General features: G+C 47.0%; 1 protein-coding gene across 2 annotated transcripts in view; it reads right to left on the bottom strand.

The window, feature by feature from the left end:
- Positions 1-1,899: 1,899 nt before the first annotated feature.
- The window catches only part of plekhm3 (pleckstrin homology domain containing, family M, member 3), a 181,950-nt gene continuing 156,921 nt past the window's right edge, over positions 1,900-26,928 (bottom strand). For both annotated transcript variants that reach the window (XM_072482654.1, XM_072482645.1), the window contains exons 7-8: positions 13,333-13,490; positions 1,900-4,480 (exon numbers count right to left, since the gene is read on the bottom strand). In XM_072482654.1, the coding sequence (XP_072338755.1) occupies positions 4,306-4,480; positions 13,333-13,490 (333 nt within the window). In that variant the 3' untranslated portion in view covers positions 1,900-4,305. The remainder of the gene's footprint in view (positions 4,481-13,332; positions 13,491-26,928) is intronic.

Below are 26,928 nucleotides of genomic sequence, written 5' to 3'. Positions count from 1 at the left end.
TGGGGAGAATGTGCAAACTCCACACAGACAGTGATCCGGGGTTGGCATTGAACCCGGTTCCTCAGCGGCGTGAGGCAGCAGTGCTAACCATTGCTCCACCCACCATGGGGACATTGTTCGATTCTCTCTTTGGAGATGGTCAGTACCTGCCACTTGTATGGAATGAATGCTATTTCCCACTAACAGACAAGAACCAAATGTGATCCAGGTCTTGCTGTATATGGTCTGGGAGTGCTGCAGCATCTCAGTTAGTGCAAATGCTGCTGAACCTTATGACGCAAGATCGATCATTGATGTAACAGTTGAAGATGGTTGGGCCTAGGCTACAACCCTGAGGAACCTCAGTGGTGATGTCCTGTTGCCTCCAACAACCACAACAATCTTGATCTTGCTGGGGTCTTTGATGCCACACTCAGTCAAATGCTGCCTTGATGTCACAGTCTCCTCACCTCCTGCCGAATATTTAGCTAAAAGATTACCTGGTAAGTAGCACATTTTTTTTTGTTTTGATTTGATTTATGGTCACATGTATTAGTATACAGTGAAAAGTATTGTTTCCTGCATGCTGTACAAACAATGCATACCGTACATAGGGAAGGAAGGAGAGACTGCAGAATATAATGTTACAGTTATAGCAAGGTGTAGAGAAAAGATCAACTTAAAACGAGGTAGGTCCATTCAAAAGTCTGATGGCAGTAGGAAAGAAGTTGTTCGTGAGTCGGTTGGTACGTGACCTCAGACTTTGGTATCTTTTTCCTGACGGAAGAAGGTGGAAGAGAGTATGTCCGGGGTGCGTGGAGTCCTTAATTATGCTGGCTGCCTTTCTGAGGCAGCGGGAATTGTAGACAGAGCCGATGGATGGGAGGCTGGTTTGCACGATGAATTGGGCTACAATCATAACCTTTTGTAGTTTCCTGCAGTCTTGGGCAGAGCAGGCTCCATACCAAGCGGTGATACAACCAGAAAGAATGCCTTCTATGGTGCATCTGTAGAAGTTGGTGGGAGTTGTAGGTGACATGCCAAAGTTCCTTAGTCTTCTGAGAAAGTAGAGTCGTTGGTGGGCTTTCTTAACTGGTGTCAGCATGGGGGACCAGGACAGGTTGCTGGTGATCTGGACACTCCGACTTTGCACGGACTGGACATAGTTGACTTTTGTGCAATGTCTAAGGGCAGCAGAAGAAATACATGGAAGGTGACCTTCTGGGAAGGAGATGATACTAATTAATGAAAAAAATAGCACTTTGCTGTTTGAGAGAGCCAGTTGTGCACTAATTGGCCACCATGGTTCCTACATTTCAAAAGCTTAAAATAAAAGTACTTCACTGGCTGTAGAATGGTCTGGGTTGTTCTCGGATTGTGAAATACACTGCATTCCAGATCAGAACAACTTACTGTATTTAAAAATAAAACTAGCGGCCGCCTTCGATCCCAGCTCCGGGTCACAGTCTGTGTGGAATTTGCACATTCTCTGTGTGTCTGCGTGGTCTCACCCTCAAAACCCAAAAAGATGCACAGGATAGATGAATTGGCCACGCTAAATTACCCCTTAATTGGAAAAAAAAAGAATTGGGCACTCTTAAACCACCCTCCCCCCCCCCCCCCCCCCCAACCTGGTTCTTTTTATCAATCATCTTCAATCAGTCTCCCCTGATTACTGACACCCCCTCCCCCCACGTCTCCCCTGATTACTGACCCGACCACCCTGGAAACAGTTTCTGCTGTGTTTGGTAAAGATGATCTTTCCTTTATGGAATCCTGCCCTATCTTCGGCCCTCGACCTCACTGTGGCAGAGATCAGAAAATGCAGCACAGGCGAGGGATCGATTTTGGGATCTTTTTGCTTTTTATGCCCCACTGCTTGGGTCATCGCAAAACAATCAACAACATACAAAATACTGGTGCATTAGAATTAAATACCTTTATTTTCAGATCAGCTTTATTGGTTTCAACTGTACAAAAATGAATCTCAGGATAATTGCTCCTGTTAAGATGTATATACATAAATATATTATTATATTATAAAAGCAGCAGATCCCAAGTTGGGAGCTTTACCATTGCAGCAAGTATTAGATGAAAGATAGTTATTCACATGTGTCTAGTTCACCTTCTCTACATCTACGGTAGACTCCTTGGTGCAGAACTGTTGTTTGAAGATGTAACTCTGTCACTCTAGGACAAGACAGATTGCGAATCATGGCATCACAAATTTTTTCCCAGTGACTGGAGGAGACGGTGTCCCGGGGCAGAGGCAGGTAACAGCAACCGGGTCAATAAGGAGCAATGTTCCCCCAACAGGTGCTGTATTGCGATGTAGTGCACCAAAATGGCACAGAAAGTTACATTTCCCATTGTTCCATCAAGCGTTCGCTTGCAATCACTTCCACCGTTCACTGTTTGAGAAGCAATGCTGCTGGTTTCTTTCTTCCAAAATATGACTTTCCCCAATACGTGACACCACATCATTTACACATACACACTAACACGAGTGCTTTTTGACTAAAACCCAAACTCAGATACATGCTGTTGAAAGGGTCACCAGCAGTGACCTGCTGCTGTTTCAGTGCGATATCGTCACATCTTCTCCCAGACAGCTTGCTATTTTACTAGGAAATCTTACTTAAAAGGGCATTGATCATGGGTGATGCTCTAAACTAAGTGGTTGCATAACCCAGGCAGAAATAGTGCTATGTGCCAGTTGGTGGGACTGCACCCGCATCTTGACAGGTGCAGGTCATGCCTACTGTTACCTGAATCCAGAACCTGATCCCCGATTTGCAGTAACTGCTCCGCTCTCAGCAAGCTAAAAACAAAAAGATCCTTTAAAAACCCATTCACTGTGCACCAAATACAACTCGACTTTGAACACAACTAAAAATTTACTTTTCAAATTGATATCTTCAGTGGGCCTCCAGTGTGCAAAAAAATTCAATTACAAAAGTGAGTGAGTGAGAAAAATACATCTTTCCCATTACCTTGGTTTTTCGGTTTCCTCAAAATTCCACTCCTCCCCAAAAAATCTTTCACTAGGTGCTTACTAACTGTCATTCCAGGTGCACAATATGTCCCAGTTTTCCCTCCATGCACATGGCCTATGATTCACCTTCTGTAATGTCGATTGTGTGGATCTAAACTCCGCTCATGGACTCCAGGTGCGGCAATAGTGACCAACGTTTGTAATCATGCACCAACTCATTTTATTTATTAATTCAAATTAACACGTTATGCTAACTATCCTGCCTTTTAAAAGAAACTGGGGCAATATTTAATCCCTGGTCAGGCCTTTTGGGGCCAAAATCTTTGCTTTGCCTTTCAAAATCTTTCTTCCTTCCTTCCCATTGCTCACTTCGACCCCCTTATTCACCTCCCCAAAACCGATCGCCCCCTCTTTTTACATTTTTTTTCCTTGCGATGCTGTAAGGCTCAGCATTTGGGAAAATGGTTTCCAAATCTGGAGGCGAGGCCAATGTGCTGGAGAGGGAGAGAATGGAAAGGAGAGAAACACACGGTGGAATAAAACAAGTTGACAAAAAAAAAGCTGTTAAACTAATGGAACATTTGATCTATTCTAAACGCACAGAGGAAAACCATTGATACAATATATTTGCCCCAGTAATGGTCAACTGGTGGTCAGCAAGTGAGAGACCTTGAATGCTGAATTGATGTTTTTCAGAAGCATTGTGAAGGTAGAAAGAAAATTAACCCAAGTAAAACACTGGGGAGTTTGAATATACGCTCCTTTTGTTCTGGGTTAAGGGGTGAGCTTTGTGTCAAGGATAGGGATGCTGGCAATGGGAAATTGAATATTTTACCTCTCTTTGGCACTCAGTGCTCACATCAAATACTTCCAGGATTGGGTATGGTAAAAATGAGATGCAATGTTCTGTCTGCCCCAGCCCAGCAGTGCATCTCAATCCCATGCTGGGAACCCCACCATTTTGCACACTAGCATTGAATAAGGGTGCCAAGTTAAGGGAAATTATATGCACTCACTGGAAACCAATCCACCTCATTTCACTCAAGAGTTTTCAACTGTCTGAGAGAGATGTTGGAAACAAGGCAGCAAATTCAAGGGGTATATTTATAATATTGCACGTTATAATCTGATGGGGGAAGATCTCTTGCACTCCTTGCTTTTTTCTTTACAACACCTTGTCCCACTGCACCCAGCTGATGGTCACCATCTAAATATTCCTTTTCAATCTATTGTGTTACCGTACACAGGGATCAGAGAGCACCCAGCCTTATTACTCCATCCATGAAAGATTAGTTGGAGAATTCTACACTGAGCTAAATCTGACCTCGACATCAGCTGTTTGGACAGGAGAATTCAAACGCGTTGCAAATCTCAAAGTTGTCATCCAAGTCCAATTTTCTCCAGAAAGACCGCGGCTTCTTCAGCAGCTCCCTGTGTACGCACCGTGGGCAGGGAACACTCCTCGACTTGCACTCAGCATGAAACACAGCCCCGCAAATCGCACACCTACAGGGAAAGAAAAAAACCTGTGTACATTACCGAATGGAGATGCCTGGCCATCTTATAATGAAAACAGAAAGAACAACCTTGCCTTTCACAATCACAGGAAGAGCTTTACAGGCAAATACATACTTATCGAAGAGTTGTTACTGTTGTAATGCAATGAACATCACTAGGAGATTTAATAATCTTAATATAAACAAAGACATTTAACCATCGACCCATCATACCAGCAAAAGAGTTAGTCCTATTCACCTATTCTTTTCACGTAGCTCTGTAAATTATTCCCGTTGAAATACATATCCAATAGGGCAAAATGGGCAGATATTTTTGTTTTAGAGAAGGCATTGATGACACGAGTGGTTGGGTGGGATACTGGGCAATTGGGATGTCTGATCACGCAACGCGCTGGGTGGATCTCCAGACAGAGAGGACTCTTTCCCCCCTCCCCCCCCCCCATCTCCCCCACACACACACACAAAAGGCCCTGGTGGAGACTAAATATCGGTCTTCTTTCAGACAAAGGGGTTGAGAGAGGATAGAGGGAGCTATTCGTAATTATGTGGACCAGAACGTCACAGGTGAAGTTTCCGCCAGTATGATGTATGAGGCACTGAAAGCAGTAATTAGGGAGAATTCATCTGGGTCTGTTTCCTCAGATTCAGGGTGGAGCGAGCAGAGCAGTCTCAGCTTTTGGAGGCAACTTTGGCAGTTGATCGTCAATATTCGGAACTGCCTGAGGAGCCGTAACTTAGGAGCAACAGAGGCTCCTGATGGAGATTAAACTGGCTTCTACCGAGAAAGCGGTAAGGCAACTTCATAAAACCAGGGAGGTGAAATATAAATATGGGGAGAAGGCTAGCAGGATGCTTGCTCACCAATTGAGGAAACAGGCGGCGGCGAGGGAGATAGGTAGGCCGAGGGATGAGGAAATCAATGGAATTTTTGAGACATTGTATCGGAGATTATACCGGTTGGAGCCTCCGCTGGGGTATGAGGGGATACGACAATTTTTGGATCAGTTGGAATTTCCGAGGGTAGAACAGGCAAGAGCGCAGGGATTGGGGCTCCAACAGATCTATGGGGGGTGTAGAAGTATGTGGAGCCGCTGCAGTCCAGGAAAGCAAACTGCATAGGTATGAGAGGGGCAAGTTAGACAGGAAAAAGGGGTACAAATGGTACAAACTGTGGATTGTGAATGTATGATTGTAGAAAAGCAATGGCTTACATTTAAAGAATTAATTCATAGTATATGCTCCTTGAGGAATAAAAATCCCATGGGAAAAGTGGTCCAACTGTGACTAACATGCTCATTTATAGATAATGCTAGATTAAAGGAAGATTCTTATAATGTTACGAAAAAGAGTAGCAAGCCTTGGGGTTGGGAGAATGTTAAAGAGTACCAAAGTGGCAAAAGAGAAAATTAGAATACGAGAGTAGATTAGCAAGAGATCTAAACCAGATTTTGAAAGCTGCTATAGGTACATAAAAAGGAAAAGATTAGTGAAAATACACGTGGATCCCTTGTATACAGGAGAAATTGTAATGGGGAATAAGAATATGGCAAAGTTGTTAAACAAATACTCGTGGGCAGCACAGTGGCTAGCACTGTTGCCTCACGGCACCGAGATCCCAGGTTCGATCCCGGCCCTGTCACTGTCTGTGTAGAGTTTGCACATTCTCCGTGTTTGTGTGGGTTTCGCTCCCACAACCCAAAGATATGCAGGGTAGGTGGATTGGCCTCGCTAAATTGTCCCTTAATTGGAAAAAAAAGAACTGGGTACTCTAAAAGATTTTTAAAAAAAGAAATACATATCCAATTAATTCCCTTCGAAATTTAGAATTGAATCTTCTTCCTCCATCTCTTAAGGCACTGCATTCCAGATGGTAACTACTAGCGACTAGAATTTACATAGGTGTACGTTATTCTATCCTTTATATGGGGGCAATATTGCAGCTGAATAATTCAGCGTTGTATTTTGTTAATGACACATACAGGAGTATGAGTGACGGCAGAAACACTGTCACACTGTATTCTATAGCACATACAGCAGTGTTAGTGAATCCAGTAAAAGTGTTTATCTGACTGCATTCTAAAATATGTACAGGAATGTCACACACCTCAGTAATAATATGAAGAAAAGAACAGTTTTCTAAAACACATATAGGATGGTTAGTAATATCAGTAAAAGGATTTCATAACTATAGTCTACCATCATGAGTTATAACATATGAATGGGATGCACTGTCAATCTCTATGGCCATTAGGTCATTTATTAGGAAGAATGAACAGAAATAATATCAAAACAAGCACCAAGACTTAGAATGGAAATGAAAACAAGAGGAGATATACATCCATTGAATATGATCCCCGATGATTGGTAATCCACTTTGTTTCGGCACAATTATTGGTGCGTGGAAATAGGGAACAATTTTATAGTCTCTTCAAATCTGGCCCATTCATGAAAACCTATCAAGCCTAAGGATCAAAACCCACCAATTACCGTCTCAATTTTGTCAGCCCTGTGTAAATAAAAGCATCCAACTCTTTAGGTTAATCATTACTCATAACTTGCAAAACAATCTCTGCTGTCACATAATAGTGCATCTGCGATCGAAAACTCAGTTAAAACTCATTGAACGCATATTTGTTGCGACATGTCCTGTCAGCACAGGGGCCTAGAAGTTTCTGTAGGCCCATTTTCAAGCCTGAAATGTTTGCATGCTTGGAGTATGACAACAGAAGTTGAAGGCACAAGGAAGTGTGCAAAGTGAGAGGCAAAGGTTTGAGTGGCCCAAGAGCTGCTTGCTAAGTCTGTAGGTGAGTTCCTCTTTGCCCACAAGCAGCTCACAGTACAGTTATTCCTTTAAACTTACCTCCGCCTCTTCTGGCCAGTGAAGGCCCGTTTCAACACCAGGTGGGACTCGCAGTCACCAGAAAGATTATACTTCAGAACCAATGACATAGTTGATCCGCAGGTTTTAAATTTAATTTAAACCTGTGGTTGTCTGCATCGGGTGAGCCTTAGCCCACATGTAAGTAGCTGGAGATAAGGTGTGGAATTCTCTGGTCCCCCAGCCGCATGCATCCCGGCGGCGGGATTCTCCATTCCCGCTGTTTGTGAATGGGATTTCCCATTGAAGCCACCCCATGCCGTCTGGAAACATGCGGGCTGAAGAATTCTTGCCAAGATGTCATGGGGTGGGAAAATAAGTGAACACGGCCTCATCTTCAACCCCTCACACAACAGCCATTCTTGCCTGCATGAAAGGGGTTAAAATCCAGGCACACGTGTCCAGTTTTTTTGTGTGGAAATTTTGGAGTACCAAATTATGTTTTTTCAATTAAAGGCAATTTAGTGTGGCCAATCCACCTAACCTGCACATCTTTGGGTTGTGGGGGACAGACATGGGGAGAATGTGAAAACTCCACACGGACAGTGACCCAGGGATTGGATTCGAATCCAGGTCCTCAGTGCCGCAGTCCCAGTGCTATCCACTGCGCCACATGCCGCCCTCCAGTTTTCTGACAGTGGGAATGGAGATGGTGAGAGACCCAAGCCAGAGTGCCAACTGGAATCAGGGATGAGATTTGTACCACAGCACCAGTGGGACAGAACTCGACACTGCACAAGCTCAAAAGTTAACCACTACCACTTTTCCAGAATTGGAACTTTCCCCTCTTTAGTCTCCAGATTGGACTGCTGATTCCAGCTTGAGAGTGAACAAGACTTACTTTAGAAAATTTATCACAGATCGGAATCATGGATTGGAGTGTAAAACCTTTGGAGAGCAAGCTGAATTATCGGCACTCAAATTCTTTATCACAATGAGCACGCCAGTGGGCTCTGTCTGGGTCCTCAAACTGATGGTTATAGTGTTTTCCTTATCTGACATTCAATCCTCCGTTCCAGAAAGCTGTGGGTTCAAGTCCCACCCCAGAGAATTGAGCCCATTATCCAGATTGACACTCAGTGAAGTCAAAACAAAGAACAAAGAACAAAGAAATGTACAGCACAGGAACAGGCCCTTCGGCCCTCCAAGCCCGTGCCGACCATACTGCCCGACTAAACTACAATCTTCTACACTTCCTGGGTCCGTATCCTTCTATTCCCATCCTATTCATATATTTGTCAAGATGCCCCTTAAATGTCCCTATCGTCCCTGCCTCCACTACCTCCTCCGGTAGTGAGTTCCAGGCACCCACTACCCTCTGCGTAAAAAACTTGCCTCGTACATCTACTCTAAACTTTGCCCCTCTCACCTTAAACCTATGCCCCCTAGTAATTGACCCCTCTACCCTGGGGAAAAGCCTCTGACTATCCACTCTGTCTATGCCCCTCATAATTTTGTATACCTCTATCAGGTCGCCCCTCAACCTCCTTCGTTCCAGTGAGAACAAACCGAGTTTATTCAATCGCTCCTCATAGCTTATGCCCTCCATACCAGGCAACATTCTGGTAAATCTCTTCTGCACCCTCTCTAAAGCCTCCACATCCTTCTGGTAGTGTGGCGACCAGAATTGAACACTATACTCCAAGTGTGGCCTAACTAAGGTTCTATACAGCTGCAACATGACTTGCCAATTCTTATACTCAATGCCCCGGCCAATGAAGGCAAGCATGCCGTATGCCTTCTTGACTACCTTCTCCACCTGTGTAGCCCCTTTCAGTGATCTGTGGACCTGTACTCCTAGATCTCTTTGACTTTCAATACTCTTGAGGGTTCTACCATTCACTGTATATTCCCTACCTGCATTAGCCCTTCCAAAATGCATTACCTCACATTTGTCCAGGTTAAACTCCATCTGCCATCTCTCCGCCCAAGTCTCCAGACAATCTAAATCCTGCTGTATCCTCAGACAGTCCTCATCGCTATCCGCAATTCCACCAACCTTTGTGTCGTCTGCAAACTTACTAATCAGACCAGTTACATTTTCCTCCAAATCATTTATATATACTACAAAGAGCAAAGGTCCCAGCACTGATCCCTGTGGAACACCACTGGTCACAGCCCTCCAATTAGAAAAGCATCCCTCCATTGCTACCCTCTGCCTTCTATGGCCTAGCCAGTTCTGTATCCACCTTGCCAGTTCACCCCTGATCCCGTGTGACTTCACCTTTTGTACTAGTCTACCATGAGGGACCTTGTCAAAGGCCTTACTGAAGTCCATATAGACAACATCTACTGCCCTACCTGCATCAATCATCTTAGTGACCTCCTCGAAAAACTCTATCAAGTTAGTGAGACACGACCTCCCCTTCACAAAACCGTGCTGCCTCTCACTAATACGTCCATTTGCTTCCAAATGGGAGTAGATCCTGTCTCGAAGAATTCTCTCCAGTAATTTCCCTACCACTGAAGTAAGGCTCACCGGCCTGTAGTTCCCGGGATTATCCCTGCCACCCTTCTTAAACAGAGGAACAACATTGGCTATTCTCCAGTCCTCCGGGACATCCCCTGAAGACAGCGAGGATCCAAAGATTTCTGTCAAGGCCTCAGCAATTTCCTCTCCAGCCTCCTTCAGTATTCTGGGGTAGATCCCATCCGGCCCTGGGGACTTATCTACCTTAATATTTTTTAAGACACCCAACACCTCGTCTTTTTGGATCACAATGTGACCCAGGCTATCTACACCCCCTTCTCCAGACTCAACATCTACCAATTCCTTCTCTTTGGTGAATACTGATGCAAAGTATTCATTTAGTACCTCGCCCATTTCCTCTGGCTCCACACATAGATTCCCTTGCCTATCCTTCAGTGGGCCAACCCTTTCCCTGGCTACCCTCTTGCTTTTTATGTAAGTGTAAAAAGCCTTGGGATTTTCCTTAACCCTATTTGCCAATGACTTTTCATGACCCCTTCTAGCCCTCCTGACTCCCTGCTTAAGTTCCTTCCTACTTTCCTTATATGCCACACAGGCTTCGTCTGTTCCCAGCCTTTTAGCCCTGACAAATGCCTCCTTTTTCTTTTTGACGAGGCCTACAATATCATTCGTCATCCAAGGTTCCCGAAAATTGCCGTATTTGTCTTTCTTCCTTACAGGAACATGCCTGTCCTGTATTCCTATCAACTGACACTTGAAAGCCTCCCACATGTCAGATGTTGATTTGCCCTCAAACATCCGCCCCCAATCTATGCTCTTCAGTTCCCGCCTAATATTGTTATAATTAGCCTTCCCCCAATTTAGCACATTCATCCTCGGACCACTCTTATCCTGGGTTAAACATTAAACCAAGGTCTCATCTTCTCTCTCAAGACTGCCATAAAGAATGCATGGTACTACTCAAGGGAAAGCAGGGCAGTTCTCCCAGTGTCCTGGGCAACACGCATCTTTTAACCAACATCTAAAGTGGGTTTACTTCACAACTGTTTGTGGGAGCTTGCTGAGCGCAAATCGGTTGCCACATTTCCTCCAATACACGACTACACTTCAAAAGTACTCCATTGGGTGTAAAGTGCTTTTCAACGTCCTGAGGTCATGCAATGTATTATATAAACTCAAGCCCTTCTTTTCCTTTCTGACATTATGAACAATAAAACCACCTTCCCCCACCAATCCCAGTAAAGTTCTCTCCATGGCAGGCTCTTAGAAGTTGAAGTGTCATCCCTTTGGTTACAGAGAGAAGAGACCAGGTGCACTGGTGCTGCACACCTGTGCTAAGGCTAGGGTGTGGCCCGACCAGACTGCTGGGCTTTGCGTCAAAAAAAATGGGGTGTTTCTGGTGGACCATCTATCCATCTCCACTCAGCTGTCTCAGCCTTGTATGTAGTCTTTATCACTTTCAGAAAAGTTATTGTTGGCCTCTGAACAACTGAAATGCCGGATGAATCGCACACTTTCTTTGAAGGGAAACCGAACAGAGAAAGATTAGGAAAAAAAAATACATGCCTGGCCCAGACCGTTTAAACAACATTATGTAACAAGTTCTAGTTGATGAAGCACAAAATGTTTGTCTTGTGCTAATATTAACAATTCTCTTGTGCTAATATTAACAATTCACAACAAATACGAACAAGCTTTGCAAAATAACCAAAGTCAACTGCTTTTTTACATGCCTCTCGTATTATTTGAGAAGCATTCCCAGAACAACAACTTATACTGCATGAGAGGGGGATGCTGATTTCTTGGCAGTAGACTCTGATGGGGCGAGGTGTTGCCCTGGAATATGCACCAGGGAACAGTTAACTGCCAAGCTTTTGTTTAAATTCAAACCACAGAGGTCAATTCTTTTTGTTCAAGGCATTGACATGGGGAATGAACCAGGGAATGGCTGTCCCCAAGCATTTGTTTAGTTGAAAAAGGCACAATGCATGGACCTGTTCTTTCTGATTGCAATGGGCCACATGTGTGAATATATGTGGCGTGAGTTGCACTGATAATCTTTGTCAGTGTAATTCTTTGCACAATCAAGATTGTTAACAAGTATTGTTCAATCTATAACACATCTAATACTGGACACTATGTTCAGAGTTTTGCAAGCATGGGTTGGTTGAGTACATCTGTGGTGGGCAGGTGTTTTTGGCTTGACAGCAGCATCATGTTGGTGGATAGTACCATTCGTGTTCTACTGCATCGTAGCAGCGTGAATTTACTACTTAAAAAAAAATTTTTAAGAACCCAATTCATTTTTTTCCAATCAGGGGGCAATTTAGCATGGCCAAGCCACCTCTCCTGCACATCTTTGGATTGTAGGGCGAGAACCATGCAGATAGGGGAGATTGTGCAAACTCCACACAGACAGTGATCCGGGGCCGGATTCGAACCATGGTCCTTGGCGCCATGAGGCAGTGGTGCTAACCACTGTGCCGCCGTGCCCCCCATGAAATGGCTAACTTTACCTGTTGCTCAATGTTTTTGGTATTTGGTGTTATGTTCTGTGTTGTGGCCTTAGGATAGATGCACAAAAAACATCTAGTTCTTTGACTAGTAAAATAGTTTTATCAGCAAGATGAACACGTGGAAAGATAACTAACAAACGACGATACAAACGGTAACGTAATAAATTAATTCAATGAATTCTCCTGGATCTACTTTTTAAAAACAAATTTAGAGTACCCAATTAATTTTTTCCAATTAAGGGGCAATTTAACATGGCCAATCCATCTACCCTGCACATCTTTAGGTTGTGGGGGTGAGACACACGCAGACACGGGGAGAATGTGCAAACTCCACACAGACAGTGACCCAGAGCCAGGATCGAACCTGGGTCTGTGAGGCAGCAGTGCTAACCACTGCGCCACTATGCAGCCCAGGTAATCAAAATTTTGAGGGGATTTGATTGAGTGAATAAGGAGAAGCTTTCTACTGGCAGGAACGGCAGTAATCAGAGGACAGAGATCTACCAGTAATTGACCAAAGAATTAAGGGAGAGATGAGGAGAATAATTGGAAATTTGGTCACTTGTTATGTAGCCAAGTAAAGCAGCACATTTTTGGATAGGAAGGTTCCACAGCAGCTATGAACAATTAGGGCAGCATTGTGGCACAGTGGTTAGCATTGCAGCCTACGGCGCTGAGGACCCGGGTTCGAATCCCGGCCCTGGGTCACTGTCCATGTGGAGTTTGCACGTTCTCCCAGTGTCTGCGTGGGTTTCACCCCCAACAACCCAAAGATGTGCAGGATTGGCCGACTGGCCACGCTAAATTGCCCCTTAATTGAAAAAAATTGAATCCACCAAGGAACTACTGCCCCAATGCTTTTGTTTATTCAAAGAATATGCAATGTCTGGACATATTCCTTTTGTATGCAAAGGACAGATCCTTGCATATGAATATATGTAGCTTCTAGCAAGCATATTGAGCTACAAGAACACTGCAGTCTACCCATTAATCTAAGCAGACACCAACAAACTAACCTTTTGGTAGCAGTTCCTTCGAAAGGATAAATAATTTGCCCATTGTTGCAGATCCCACAGATGAAGCCTTTCTGGCTGCACAGGCTGCAGCTGTACACGTGGGTACTGGCAAACCGGTTGATCTTCACAAGGAATGGAGTGAGCTTGCCTTCAAAGACCTGGAAAAGGGGAGAGAAAAAAATTCAGAAGTCACAGATAGGACTTCAAAATGGGACTGTGTCTACTGCTGAAATCTTCTGTGCATTTGTTGTCCCCAGACTCAAAGATTCCAATGGTCTCCTGCGTCCCCTTCCCACCCTGTAAATACCGGCTCATCCTACCTCGCACCAAGTCCCGTTCATCCATCAACCCTGTGCTCGCTGACCAACACTGGGTCCCCGGTCCGTCAATGCCGCAAATTCAAATTCTCATTTGTGTTTGAATCCCTGTCTGGCCTCACTCCTCCCCATCTCTGCAACCTTCTTCAGCCCTACAACCCTCGTGAGATTTTGGGTACTCAGGCAAGCCTGTACATCCCTGATTTTAACCGTCCCATCATTAATTGGCCATATACTTCAGTGTCCTCGGCCCCAAGCTCTGGAATCTTGCCCCAAATCTCTTGACCCGTCAAGACACTCTTAAAGCCTATGTTTTGATCATCGGAAGAATCTCTCCCTATGTGGCTCGGTTTGACAATGCTCCCATGAAACACCTGGGAATGTTCCACTATTATTTTTTAATAAACATTTTATGGAGGTAATTTTTGGTATTATAACAACACAATAAACAATGAACATGAAACTATAAACATAGTACAAAAGCCGTCTCCCTCCCTTACAGGTCCCACCTTTATTGATCCCCTACTTTAACCTAAACTAACCCCCCTCCCCCCCCCCCCCTTCTGTGGACGATTAATTTTCTGCGAAGAAGTCGACAAACTGTTGCCACTTCCGGGCGAACCCGAACAGTGACCCTCTCAGGGCGAATTTGATTTTCTCCAAACAGAGAAAGCTAGCCATGTCCGATAGCCAGGTCTCTGACTTCGGGGCTTCGAGTCCCTCCAAGCTAATGGTATCCGTCTCCGGGCTACCAGGGAAGCGAAGGCCAGAACGTCTGCCTCTTTCTCCTCCTGGATTCCCGGGTCTTCCGACACCCCGAAAATCGCCACCTCTGGACTCAGTGTCACCCTTGTTTTTAGCACCGTGGACATAACATCTTCAAACCCCTGCCAAAATCACCCAAGCTTCAGACATGCCCAGAACATGTGGATATGGTTCACTGGTCCTCCCGCACATTTTGCACACCTGTCTTCCACCCCAAAGAATCTGCTCATCCGGGCCACTGTCATGTGAGCCCGGTGAACAAGCTTAAATTGTATCAGGTTGAGCCTGGCACATGTGGCGAACGCGTTGACTCTACCCAACGCGTCCACCCATAGACCATCCTCTATCTCTCCTCCCAGCTCCTCCTCCCACTTGCACTTTAGCTCCTCGGCCTGCGTCTCCTCTGACCCCATAAGTTCCTTGTAAATGTCCGAGACGCTCCGTTCTCCTACCCACCCTCTGGGAACTACCCTGTCCTGAATCCTCCTTAGCGGTAGGAGCGGGAAGGTATACACCTGTTTACGTAGGAAGTCCCGCACCGGCAGATACCTGAATTTGTTTCCCCTCGCCAACCCAAACATCTCCTCCAGCGCCCTCATACTCGGAAAGTTCCCCTCTATAAACATATCCCCCACCCTCTCAATCCCTACACTCCGCCATTTCCGGAACCCCCCATCCATACTTCCTGGGGCAAACCGGCGATTATTACAGATTGGGGACCAGACCGATGCTCCCTCTGCTCCCACATGTCTTCTCCATTGCCCCCAGACTCTCAGGGCCGCCACCACCACGGGGCTGGTGGAGTACTGTGCCGGCGGGAACAGCAGAGGCGCAGTTATCAACTGGTGCCCTTGTATGAAGCCGTCTCCAGACGCTCCCATGCCGACCCCCACCACCCACTTCCTGATCATGGCTATATTCGCCGCCCAGTAGTAGTTACTAAAATTTGGCAGCGCCAGCCCGCCCTCTCCCCGACTCCGCTCAAGCATTACCTTCCTTACCCGCGGGGTCTTGCCCGCCCAAACAAAGCCAGAGGTCACTTTGTTGACCCGTTTAAAAAAGGACCACGGAATAAAGATGGGGAGATATTGAAACACGAACAGGAATCTTGGGAGGACCGTCATCTTCGCCGTCTGCACCCTCCCAGCTAATGACAACGGGAGCGCATCCCATCTCCGAAATTCATCCCTCATTTGGTCTACTAGTCGGGCCAGATTTAATTTATACAGCCGGTCCCATTCCCGCGCCACTTGAATGACTAGGTATCTAAAGCTTCCCCCTACTAATCTAAATGGTAGCTCCCCCAATCGCCTCTCCTGTCCCCTCGCCTGGACTGCAAACATCTCACTTTTCCCCATATTTAGCTTATACCCTGAAAAGAAAACCGGCCAAATTCCCCTAGCATCCTCATGATTTCTTCCATCCCCTCTAATGGGTCCGATACATACAGAAGCAGGTCATCTGCATAGAGCGAGACTCTGTGCTCCACACTCCCCGGGACCAGCCCCTTGAGGCTCTCAGAGCAATTGCCAACAGCTCTACAGCTAGCGCGAACAGTGGGGAGAGGGGGCATCCCTGTCACGTCCCCCGGTGCAGTCTAAAATAGTCCGATGTTGTCCTATTCGTCCGTACACTTGCCACAGGAGCCTGATACAGCAACATGACCCAGTCAATAAAGCCCCGCCCAAATCTGAACCGGGCCAGTACCCCCCACAGATAATCCCATTCTACCCAATCAAAAGCCTTTTCTGCATCCATTGCGATCACTACCTGCACCTCCCTACCTTTCGGGGGCATCATGATCACATTTAACAACCTTCTTACATTGGTCAACTGCCTACCCTTAAGGTCTGGTCCTCCCCAATAACGTCCGGAAGTGGTCCAAGAAATGGCTGATGAAATTCAACGTGGGCAAGTGCGAGGTCTTGCACTTTGGAAAAATGATGTGGAGATGCCGGCGTTGGACTGGGGAGGGCACAGTACGAAGTCTTACAACACCAGGTTAAAGTCCAACAGGTTTGTTTCGATGTCACTAGCTTTCGGAGCGCTGCTCCTTCCTCAGGTGAATGCAGAGGTCTGTTCCAGAAACACATATATAGACAAATTCAAAGATGCCAAACAATGCTAGGAATGCGAGCATTAGCACGTGATTAAATCTTTACAGTGTTCCCCGACTGGAAGGGAACATTCCTGCCTGGTGATTGTTGCGCAATGTCCGTTCATTCGTTGTCGCAGCGTCTGCATGGTCTCGCCAATGTACCACGCTTCGGGACATCCTTTCCTGCAGCGTATGAGGTAGACAACGTTGGCCGAGTCGCACGAGTATGTACCGCGTACCTGGTGGGTGGTGTTCTCACGTGTAATAGTGGTATCCATGTCAATGATCTGGCACGTCTTGCAGAGATTGCCATGACAGGGTTGTGTGGTGTCGTGGTCACTGTTCTGAAGACTGGGTAGTTTGCTGCAAACAATGGTTCGTTTGAGGTTGCGCGGTTGTTTGAAGGCAAGTAGTGGGGGTGTTCCCTTCCAGTCGGGGAACACTTCAGCAGTCAAGGGCATTCAGCCTCTGATCTCCGGGTAAGCGTTCTCCAAGGCGGCCTTCAGGACCCGCGACAACGCAGAATCGCCGAGCAGAAACTTATAGCCAAGTTCCGCACACATGAGTGCGGCCTCAACCGGGACCTGGGATTCATGTCGCATTACATTCATCCCCCACCATCTGGCCTGCAAAATCCTACCAACTGTCTTGGCTTGATACAATTTACATCTCTTTAACCTGGGGTTACCCCATCTCTGGATCTGTAAAGATTTAATCACCTGCTAATGCTCACATTCCTAGCATGGTTTGGCATCTTTGAATTTGTCTATATATGTGTTTCTGGAACAGACCTCTGCATTCACCTGAGGAAGGAGCAGCGCTCCGAAAGCTAGTGACATCGAAACAAACCTGTTGGACTTTAACCTGGTGTTGTAAGACTTCGTACTTTGGAAAAAAGAATAGAGGCATGGACTATTTTCTAAACGGTGACAAAATTCATAATGCTGAAGTGCAAAGGGACTTGGGAGTCCTAGTCCAGGATTCTCTAAAGGTAAACATGCAGGTTGAGTCCGTAATTAAGAAAGCAAATGCAATGTTGTCATTTATCTCAAGAGACTTGGAATATAAAAGCAGGGATGTACTTCTGAAGATTTATAAAGCACTAGTTAGGCCCCATTTAGAATACTGTGAGCAATTTTGGGCCCCACACCTCAGGAAGGACATACTGGCACTGGAGCGGGTCCAGCGGAGATTCACACGGATGATCACAGGAATGGTAGGCCTAACATACGATGAACGTCTGAGGATCCTGGGATTATATTCATTGGAGTTTAGGAGGTTGAGGGGAGATCTAATAGAAGCTTACAAGATAATGAATGACTTAGATAGGGTGGATGTAGGGAAGTTGTTTCCATTAGCAGGGGAGACTAGGACCCGGGGCACAGCCTTAGAATAAAAGGGAGTCACTTTAGAACAGAGATGAGGAGAAATTTCTTCAGCCAGAGTGGTGGGTCTGTGGAATTCATTGCCACAGAGGGCGGTGGAGGCCGGGACGTTGAGTGACTTTAAGACAGAAGTTGATAAATTCTTGATTTCTCGGGGAATTAAGGGCTTTGGAGAGAGAGTGGGTAAATGGAGTTGAAATCAGCCATGATTGAATGGTGGGGTGGACTCGATGGGCCGAATGGCCTTACTTCCGCTCCTATGTCTTATGGTCATATGGAACACAATCCTCAATCCTGGATGACAAAATTTTGGCCAGCAGTTTGGCGTCACATTCAACAGGGACAGCGGCCTGTAGGACCCACACAGCTCCGGATTCTTGTCCCTCTTCAGAATCAGCGAAATCGTGGCCTGTGACATCGTCGGGGGCAGCACCCCTTGTTCCCTTGCCTCATTAAACATCCTCATCAACACCGGCCCCAATATCCCAGAGAACTTTTTGTAAAACTCCACTGGGTACCCGTCCGGCCCCGGGGCTTTACCCGCCTGCATGGCCTTCAGACCCTCCACTATCTCTTCCAACCTGATCGGGGCCCCCAGCCGTTCGACCAGCTCCCCGTCCACCATTGGGAAATTCAGCCCCCCCCCCCCCCAAAGAAGTGCCTATTCCCCCCCCGGCCCCGAAGGGGGTTCCGACCTATACAGCCTACTGTAGAAATCCCTAAAACGCCTTTTTTACTCCTGCTGAATCTCCAACCAGGTACCCATCTCCGTCATTTACTTTCCCTATCTCCCTGGCTGCCTCCCTCTTTCTAAGCTGCTGTGCAAGCATTCTGCTGGCCTTCTCTCCATGCTCATAAATCGCCCCCTCGCCTTTCTCAGCTGCACCACCGCCCTCCCTGTGGTTAACAAGCCGAACTCCGCCTGTAGCCTCCGCCGTTCCCTTGAAAGCCCTGCCTCTGGGGTCTCCGCATACCGCCTATCGACCTATAGTATCTCCTTAACCAGTCAGTCCGTCTCTGCCCTGTCAACCTTCTCCCTATGGGCCCCTTTCGAGATCAGCTCCCCTCTGACCACCGCCTTCAGTGCTTCCCAGACCATCGTTGCTGAAATTTCCCGTGTCGTTGACCTGCAGGTAGTTCTGAATACATTTCCTCAGCCGCTCGCACACCCCTTGGTCAGCCAAAAGTCCCACATCTAACCTCCAGTGCGGGCGCTGGTTACTGTTTTTACTAACCTGCAGGTCAACCCAGTGCGGAGCATGGTCTGAGATTGTGATCGCCGAGTACCCAGTGTCCACCACCCCTGCCAGTAAGGCCCTGCTCAAAATGAAGAAATCGATCCAGGAGTACACTTTATGCACGTGTGAGTAGAAGGAGAACTCCTTCACCCTCGGCTGCCCAAATCTCCATGGATCCACCCCCCTCATCTGCTCCATGAACCCTTTTAGTTCCTTTGCCATTGCTGGCACCCTGCCCTTTTTCGAGCTTGACCGGTCCAAGCCAGGGTCAATAACTGTGTTGAAGTCCCCTCCCATAACCAACCTGTGCGAGTCCAGGTCCGGTGTCTTCCCCAGCATCCTCTTTATAAACTCCACATCATCCCAATTTGGCGCATACACATTTACTAATACCACCTGCACCCCTCCAATTTCCCACTTAACATAATGTACCGACCTCCCACATCCAAAAAACTGTTCTACCCGCCTCAAACACCACCTGCTTATTGATAAGGATCGCGACCCCTCTAGTCTTTGTATCCAGTCCCGAGTGAAAGACCTGACTGACCCAGCCTTTCCTCAATCTAATCTAGTCAGTTACTCTAAGGTGCGTCTCCTGCAGCATTACCACGCCCGCCTTCAGTCCCCTAAGATGCGCGAACACACGTGCCCTCTTGACCGGCCCGTTTAACCCTCGAACATTCCAGGTGATCAGCCTAGTTGGGGGGCACATTGCCCCCCCTTCGCCAATCAGCCATCCCCTTTTTTGGAGCTGCCCCCAGGCAGCCTCCGCCCCCAACCTCATCTCTGTCCCTTGGCCCAAGTCCTTCCCTCGTCAGCAGAACATGTTCCCCCCTCCCCCCACCCAGTAACAACACTCCGTAACCCAACCCCTTTGATAAACCGAACATATGCACACCCTCGATTGCACTTCCGTGAGCTAGCCCGCCCTGCCAACTTGGTGGCCCCCATCCCCGGATAGTCTCCGATCTATTGTTCCCTCCCCACCTTCCCCCCGCTCATACAAACATACTCCAACATCAAACAATCCCCACACAATTGCCTGACAGAAAAAACACCAAAATCTAAACAAGCACACCTCCATCCCACAACAGTGCAAATGAAAACCTTAACTCACTCAGCTCTGCTACTGGTCCCAAATCAATACAGAAGGCATTACAAACAGCTTCCACAAATCCAAAAAAAAAGAACAGAGAAACAAAAACAAACAAAAACATGAACGTTGAAGCAAAGTTCAAAAGTTCTTAGTCCACCACCAGTCCTTTCCTTTTCACGAAATTCAGCGCGTCCTCAGGCAACTCGAAGTAAAAGTGCTGTTCTCCTGGCCACCTCTACACTGAGGTCGTGGTAGACCCGCAGGATACTATTGTCCCACTTACAGCTCCATGTCTGCTTGGTCCACTGTAGAATGCGCTCCTTATCTAAGTACCTGTGGAATCTCACCACCATCGGGGGGGGGGGGTCTCCCGTTCGCAGCTTCCTCATGAGTGCTCTGTGAGCCCTGTCCAAATCCAAGGGTCGGGGGAACGCCCCATCCCCCAGCAGCTTCTCAAACATATCTGCGATATATGCCCCAACGTCCGCTCTTTCGGACCGCTCCGGGAGCCCAACGATTCTCAAGTTCTGCCGGCGGGACTTATTCTCTAGGTCCGCCACCTTCTCCAGGAGCCTCTTCTGCTGGTCTCTCAGCATCCCCACCTCCAACTCCACCGCAGTTTGATGTTCCTCCTGCTCAGCCAGCGCCTTCTCCACCTTCTGGATCGCCCAATCTTGGGCGTCCAATCTAAGCTCCAGCCACTCAATCGACTCTTTTATCAGGTCCAAGCAGTCCTGTTTCTGCTTAGCAAAGCCTTCGTGAATAATTTGCATCAGCTGCTGCGTTGACCGCTGGGTCGACAAACCAGAGGTCCGGTCCTCCACCATGCTATCTCCTGCTGCAGCGTCAGCCCAAGTCTTCTCTGTCTTTCTGTTTCTGCCTTTACGAGCACTCTAGTCCTTCTCTCCATGCACCAGTGTGGGAATTCAGTACACAATTGCCTCGGTCTTCAGTTTTACAGTTCAAGTCCGGTAGAAAATCGGGGGGAAAAGGTCCAAAAGTCTGACCTGAGCGTGAGCCACCAAATGTGCGACTTAGTCCCTCATAGCCGCCTTCTTCGTAGATGCCACCGGAAGTCGAATGTTTCACTACTTTAAATGCACTATGTAAAGCTAAGTTGTTGCAATGACATTTTCTTTTTAAGAACAATTATTTTCTCTCCTCCTCTACTTTCTTGAAGACATTACCTTTAAGAATAACGATCCATTGGCCTTGGCAGTCTCCTCATGGCCCTTCCAAGTGGTCATTATTCACACGTCAGCCGAGACAATGGATGTTGACAAACCATTCAAACGTGGAGCTGGCTCCCATTGCCTACACCAGCAGCAAGAAGTCTGCCCTAGGTTCCCTTCCTTGACCCTGGGGTGATGAAGCCAACTACAAGCCCCGACCAAGAATGGCAAACTCAGCTAAGAACGGGACCTTTAAAGACTTTCATTTAATCTTTTGGGGACTGCCTATTAGAATTTCAGCTCAGCCTCTCCGGGAATGATGTGTTGTGAAATTAGGAAGTCACAGTGAAATATTCCTTCAGGTTGGCAAAGGTACAGCCTGGGTTCGGTGGTAACATTCCCGGTCTCTGAATTAGATGATTGCCCACTCCAACAGGGCAGCAGGGTGACGTAGTCGTTAGCATTGCTGCTTCACGGCACCGAGGTCCCAGGCTCGATCCCGGCCCTAGGTCACTGTCCGTGTGCAGTTTGCACATTCTCCCCATGTTTGCGTGGATTTCGCCCCCACAACCCAAAGATGTGCAGGGTAGCTGGATTGGCTAGGCTAAAATTGCCCCTCAATTGGAAAAAATTAATTGGGTACTCTAAATTTAAAAAAAAGATCCACTCCAAAGACTTCAGCACAAAACCCTAGGCTGGAATTCCAGTGCAGTGTTGCTGCAATGTGGGAGCTCCTGGGCTGGATTCTCCGCCCCGCCCCGCCGGCGGGATTCTCCGTTACGCCAGCTGGTCAATGGGATTTCCCATTGTGGGGCAGCCCCAAGCCGTCGGGAAACTTCCGGGCGCCAGCAAAACAGAGAATCCCGCCCCCTATCTTTTGAATGAGACATTTAAATTGAGATCAGTCTGCCGTCTCAGGTAAATGCAAAGGATGACACTTTTTTCAAAGAACAGCAGGAGAATTTTTTTCTATTGTCAATATTTATCCTTCAACTATCCAAAGATGTGCAGGTTGGGTTGATTGGCCATGATCAACACGGCAAGTAATGGGGATAGGACAGGGGGGGGTGAATATTGGTGGGGTGCTCTTTCGGAGGGTTGACGTAGACTCGATGGACCGAGTGGCCTCTTTCTGCGGTGTTGGAATTCCACGATCATCACTAAAAACAAATTGTCTGGTCACTAACACACTGCTGTGTGCGGGAGCTTGCTGTGCTTGTCCTACAATGCAACAGTGACTACATAAAAATACTTAATTGGCTGGGAAACGCTTTGAGACATCCTGAGGTCAAGAAATATGCAAACAATTCAAGTCTTTGTTTTCACTACCTCTGCATTGTGCTCAAGCCCTACTTTAATGGTTTGAGCTTTCCCACAACCATTATAAAATGTTTACAGCAGACTGGGAGCTCCCCCCCTCCCCTCCCCCCCCCCCCCCCCCCTCCTCCCCCCTCCCCCCCCCCCCCCCCCACAAAGAGGTCCAAGAATCCTTTTAATGGAATCATAAATCCTTATGTATGTCATGAATGGGATAGAGCGCTGCAGGACAATACCTTTTAACCACAGTATATTGTATCAAAGAACACATAGGCTGGCTCCATGTTCTCCTGGCTCCACTCAAAGACAATACCATACTGGTAGATCTGTATGTTCAGGGGGAAAACTAATAATCATAACTCTCTTGCTGTCCTGCTGGTGGATTCCTTATTTATTCAATCAAAACCCCTTCTTATTTTGATGTTAAATCTTCAATTCACCGTCTCTGCTTTAAGAGCAATCTCAACTTCTTCATTCCCTCCACATAACAGAAGTAACTTGTCTCCGATATCAATCCATCAAGTCTCCTCTGCATATTCTCCAAGATCTTCACATCCTTCCTGTTTTAAAAAAAATAAATTTAGAGTACCCAAATATTTTTTTTTTCCAATTAAGGGGCAATTTAGCGTGGACAATCCACCTAACCTGCACATCTTAGAGTTGTGGGGGTGAAACCCACGCAGACACGGGGAGAATGTGCAAACTCCACACGGACAGTGACCCAGGGCCGGGATTCGAACCCGGGTCCTCTGTGCAGCACTCTCTCAGTACTGCACTGTGTCAGCCTAGGCTTTGTGCTCAAGTCTTTGGAGTGAGACTTGAACCCACAACTTTTGGACTTGGGGGGATGAGAGCGCTGGCTACTGAGCCAGTGGCCAACTGGAAGGGCATGCACCTTTGTATATGGCAGAGAGATAATCGAGCGCAAGGAAAAACTATGAAGTAAAGAGGAAAAGTTATGGGCCAGTTAACTGCTTGACTATTAGTAGTACCCTGAAGGTGAGGTTTGTAAAAGGCGACATATTGGCCAGACTCCCACTTCAATTAATTATTGTGAAAGCTAACAGTCTGCTTGTCCCCTCGAGTGATTAATGGCAAATTCAGTAAATTAATGAGGAAAAAGTAGTCTCCTGCCTCTCGTGGGGTTTATTAATTGGTTAGCAGCATAGTTGAATCCTGATGAAAGTGCAATTGGTGAGCCAAGAAATGTTACGCTTGAGCAAGGATCCCCATAAACCGTATTATGTAAAATAAAAACAGACGATTTGCAAAATGTTGTAACAAGGTCTATTTGAATAAATAATGAGAACGACCAGGATAGTCTCAGGTTCAATCCGCAGGCTCTACTGGGGATGTGCCAAGGACACAACAGATGATTGTTCTAGGATTACCAAAGAGAAATAAAATCAGTGAGAGATCCTGCTCCAGATTGATTTAAAGAGGGGAACCCTGATGTGACAGCACGAGATCGGGACGGGCTCTGGCGTCCTTCGCAACTGAATGGTTACCGTGAACCAAAGTTTTAGCATTTCCTTTTCTGACTCTGCAACTATTTCAATTTTGACGAGGGCTCTGAGTAGCACCCTGGGATGTTTCACTATGACAAAGGCACTATAAAATGCAAGTCGTGGAACTTCTGATGGCGTTATGTAGTGGGATGACGTGCAGGAGGTGGCTCCCCCTAGGGTACTGTTTTTTTTAGCCCTTTTCATCCAGTTTCTGGGGGTACTTTTGTTTAAAGACCCACTCGTGTAATGGAATAAGGTGCCGACAAAGAGAAAATGCCCAGGAAGACCCCGTGGGGGGGGGGGGGGGGGGGGGGAAGAGAGAAGAGAGAGAGATTGTGAGAGAGAGAGAGAGCCTGAAGGCAGAAGTTCATCAACTGAATCGTAAGCTTCTCGGGGTTCGTTGATTGAGAAAATGGAGGAGGCAGATTCTGTGACTCTGGCCACTCCACTAGCGGCCACGATGCTTACCGGCAACTTGGTGGCGGAGTTTGAGAAGCAATGGCGGGTAGTGTCGGGGGCCCACCGCAAGTCGATGGAAGTGCCTGGCTCCCATTTGGTTGGCGTTGGAGAAGGCCAACAAGACAGTAAAAGCATCAAGGTTTCTCTGGTGAGGCATCGCGGTCAGATTGTCTCTCTGGAAGTGGAGATCTCTTTGATGGCTGAGGCGAATAAAGCGCTGAAGGCCAAAGTGAATGATTTGGAAAATCATTCAAAGAAGCAAAATATTCATGTTCTGGCATTGCCAGAGAGGATGGAAGGCCCATCGCCCACAGAATATTTTGCAAAAATGTTTAGGAATATGGTGGGGGAGGGTGGACTCACATCCCTTCATGAGCTGGATCGAGCCCACAGGACATTCTGACGGAAGCCAAGTTCCAATGAACCACCGGGAACAGCAATGGTGACGTTTCAGAGCAGAGTGGTGCAGCGGAGGGGTGCTGGCCCATAACCCAGGGGTCGATGGATCAAACCAATTCTCTGCTATTTGCATTCACTCACAACAAAAACTGTGACGCAGTGGTTAGCACTGCTGTCTCACAGCGCCGAGGACCCGGGTTCGGCCCCAGCCCCAGGTCACTGTCCATGTGGGGTTTCCACATTCTCCGTGTCTGTGTGGGGTTTCCACATTCTCCCGGTGTCTGTGTGGGTCTCACCCCCACAACCCAAAAGGATGCACAGGATAGGTGGACTGGCCACACTAAATTGCCCCTTAATTGGGAAAAAGAATAATCAGGTACTCTAAATTTATTTTTTTTGAATTGTGAAGTTTCACAGCTTTCAAGAAAAAGAGCCGGCCGGGAGATGAGCAAAGGAGCACTGCTACTAGAAATGGGAATTCCACGCCATCAGGCTTTATCAGGATATGGGAGCAGAGCTGGCAAAGAAGTGGGCAACATTCAACAAGGCCAAAGACGTCCTGTGTAAAAGTGGAGTCCGTTTTGGGGTGGTGTAACCGGAGTGGCTAAGAGGGACTTATGAGGGGGGAAACCTTTTTTGATGCGCCAGAGGAGGTGGATCCTTTTGCAAAAAAGCATGGGTTGGGGTGTGGGTTGACTGAGGTTTTTGAGCTTTTTTGGATGTTGAGGGTGGGCTTGTGGATAATGGGGAGTTGCTGGGGTTCCTTGTTCATGTTTGCATTTCATTGTTCTTGTGTGGGTTGAACGTTTTGCAACTTGGACTTGGGTGGGGGTTAATTCCAGGGGGGGGGGGGGGGGGGGGTTGATCTATTTGTTATAACTGTTGTGAAAATATACAGCTCCCTATTAGAACACTATATTTTAAAGGATTTTTACTCTTCGGTGACCTTTTTCTGTGAGCATTTTTCTTCACTCTGGGCAGGCGCTGCCCTGCTAGCGGAAGAGTTAGCAAATGGGAGTGATGCAGTAGCGGTGACTGCAGCTCATTATATTAGTTTTGTTTTGGATAATGAGCTTCAGTGTTTTTGTTCTGTTTGGGGTTAGGTTTATTAGAAGTGGGGTTTTAATAGTTTTAGTTCGCTGTTGTTTTTTTTTTTATAAATGTTTTATTGAAAATTTTTTCCCAAACAACAATTTTTCCCCTCTTACAAAGCAAACGCAACAATAACAATACAGAAATTTTAAACAATACACAAGTAACAAAACCCCTTTATCTTTGACCTAAACTAACCCGCCCCCCCACCCCTCCCCCTGGGTTGCTGCTGCTGGTCATCTGTCTTCCCTCTAACGTTCCCCTAGGTAGTCGAGAAATGGCTGCCACCGCCTGGTGAACCCTTGAGCCGATCCTCTCAGGGCAAACTTTATCTGCTCCAGTTTAATGAACCCCGCCATATCATTTACCCAGGCCTCCAGTCCGGGGGGTTTCGCCTCCTTCCACATGAGTAGGATCCTGCGCCGGGCTACTAGGGACGCAAAGGCCACAACGTCGGCCTCTTTCGCCTCCTGCACTCCCGGCTCTTCCGCAACTCCAAATAGAGCTAACCCCCAGCCTGGTTTGACCCGGGCCTTCACCACCCGCGAAATCACTCCCGTCACTCCCTTCCAATACCCTTCCAGTGCCGGGCATGCCCAAAACATATGTGCGTGGTTTGCCGGGCTCCCGCCACACTTCCCACATTTGTCCTCCACTCCAAAGAACCTGCTCAATCTTGCTCCCGTTATGTGTGCTCTATGTAGCACCTTAAATTGAATCAGGCTAAGCCTGGCGCATGAGGAAGAGGAA

The sequence above is a fragment of the Scyliorhinus torazame genome, chromosome 2 (assembly GCF_047496885.1).
Source record: "Scyliorhinus torazame isolate Kashiwa2021f chromosome 2, sScyTor2.1, whole genome shotgun sequence".
NCBI lineage: Eukaryota > Metazoa > Chordata > Chondrichthyes > Carcharhiniformes > Scyliorhinidae > Scyliorhinus > Scyliorhinus torazame.
This window is presented reverse-complemented; position numbering and strand designations above follow the sequence as displayed.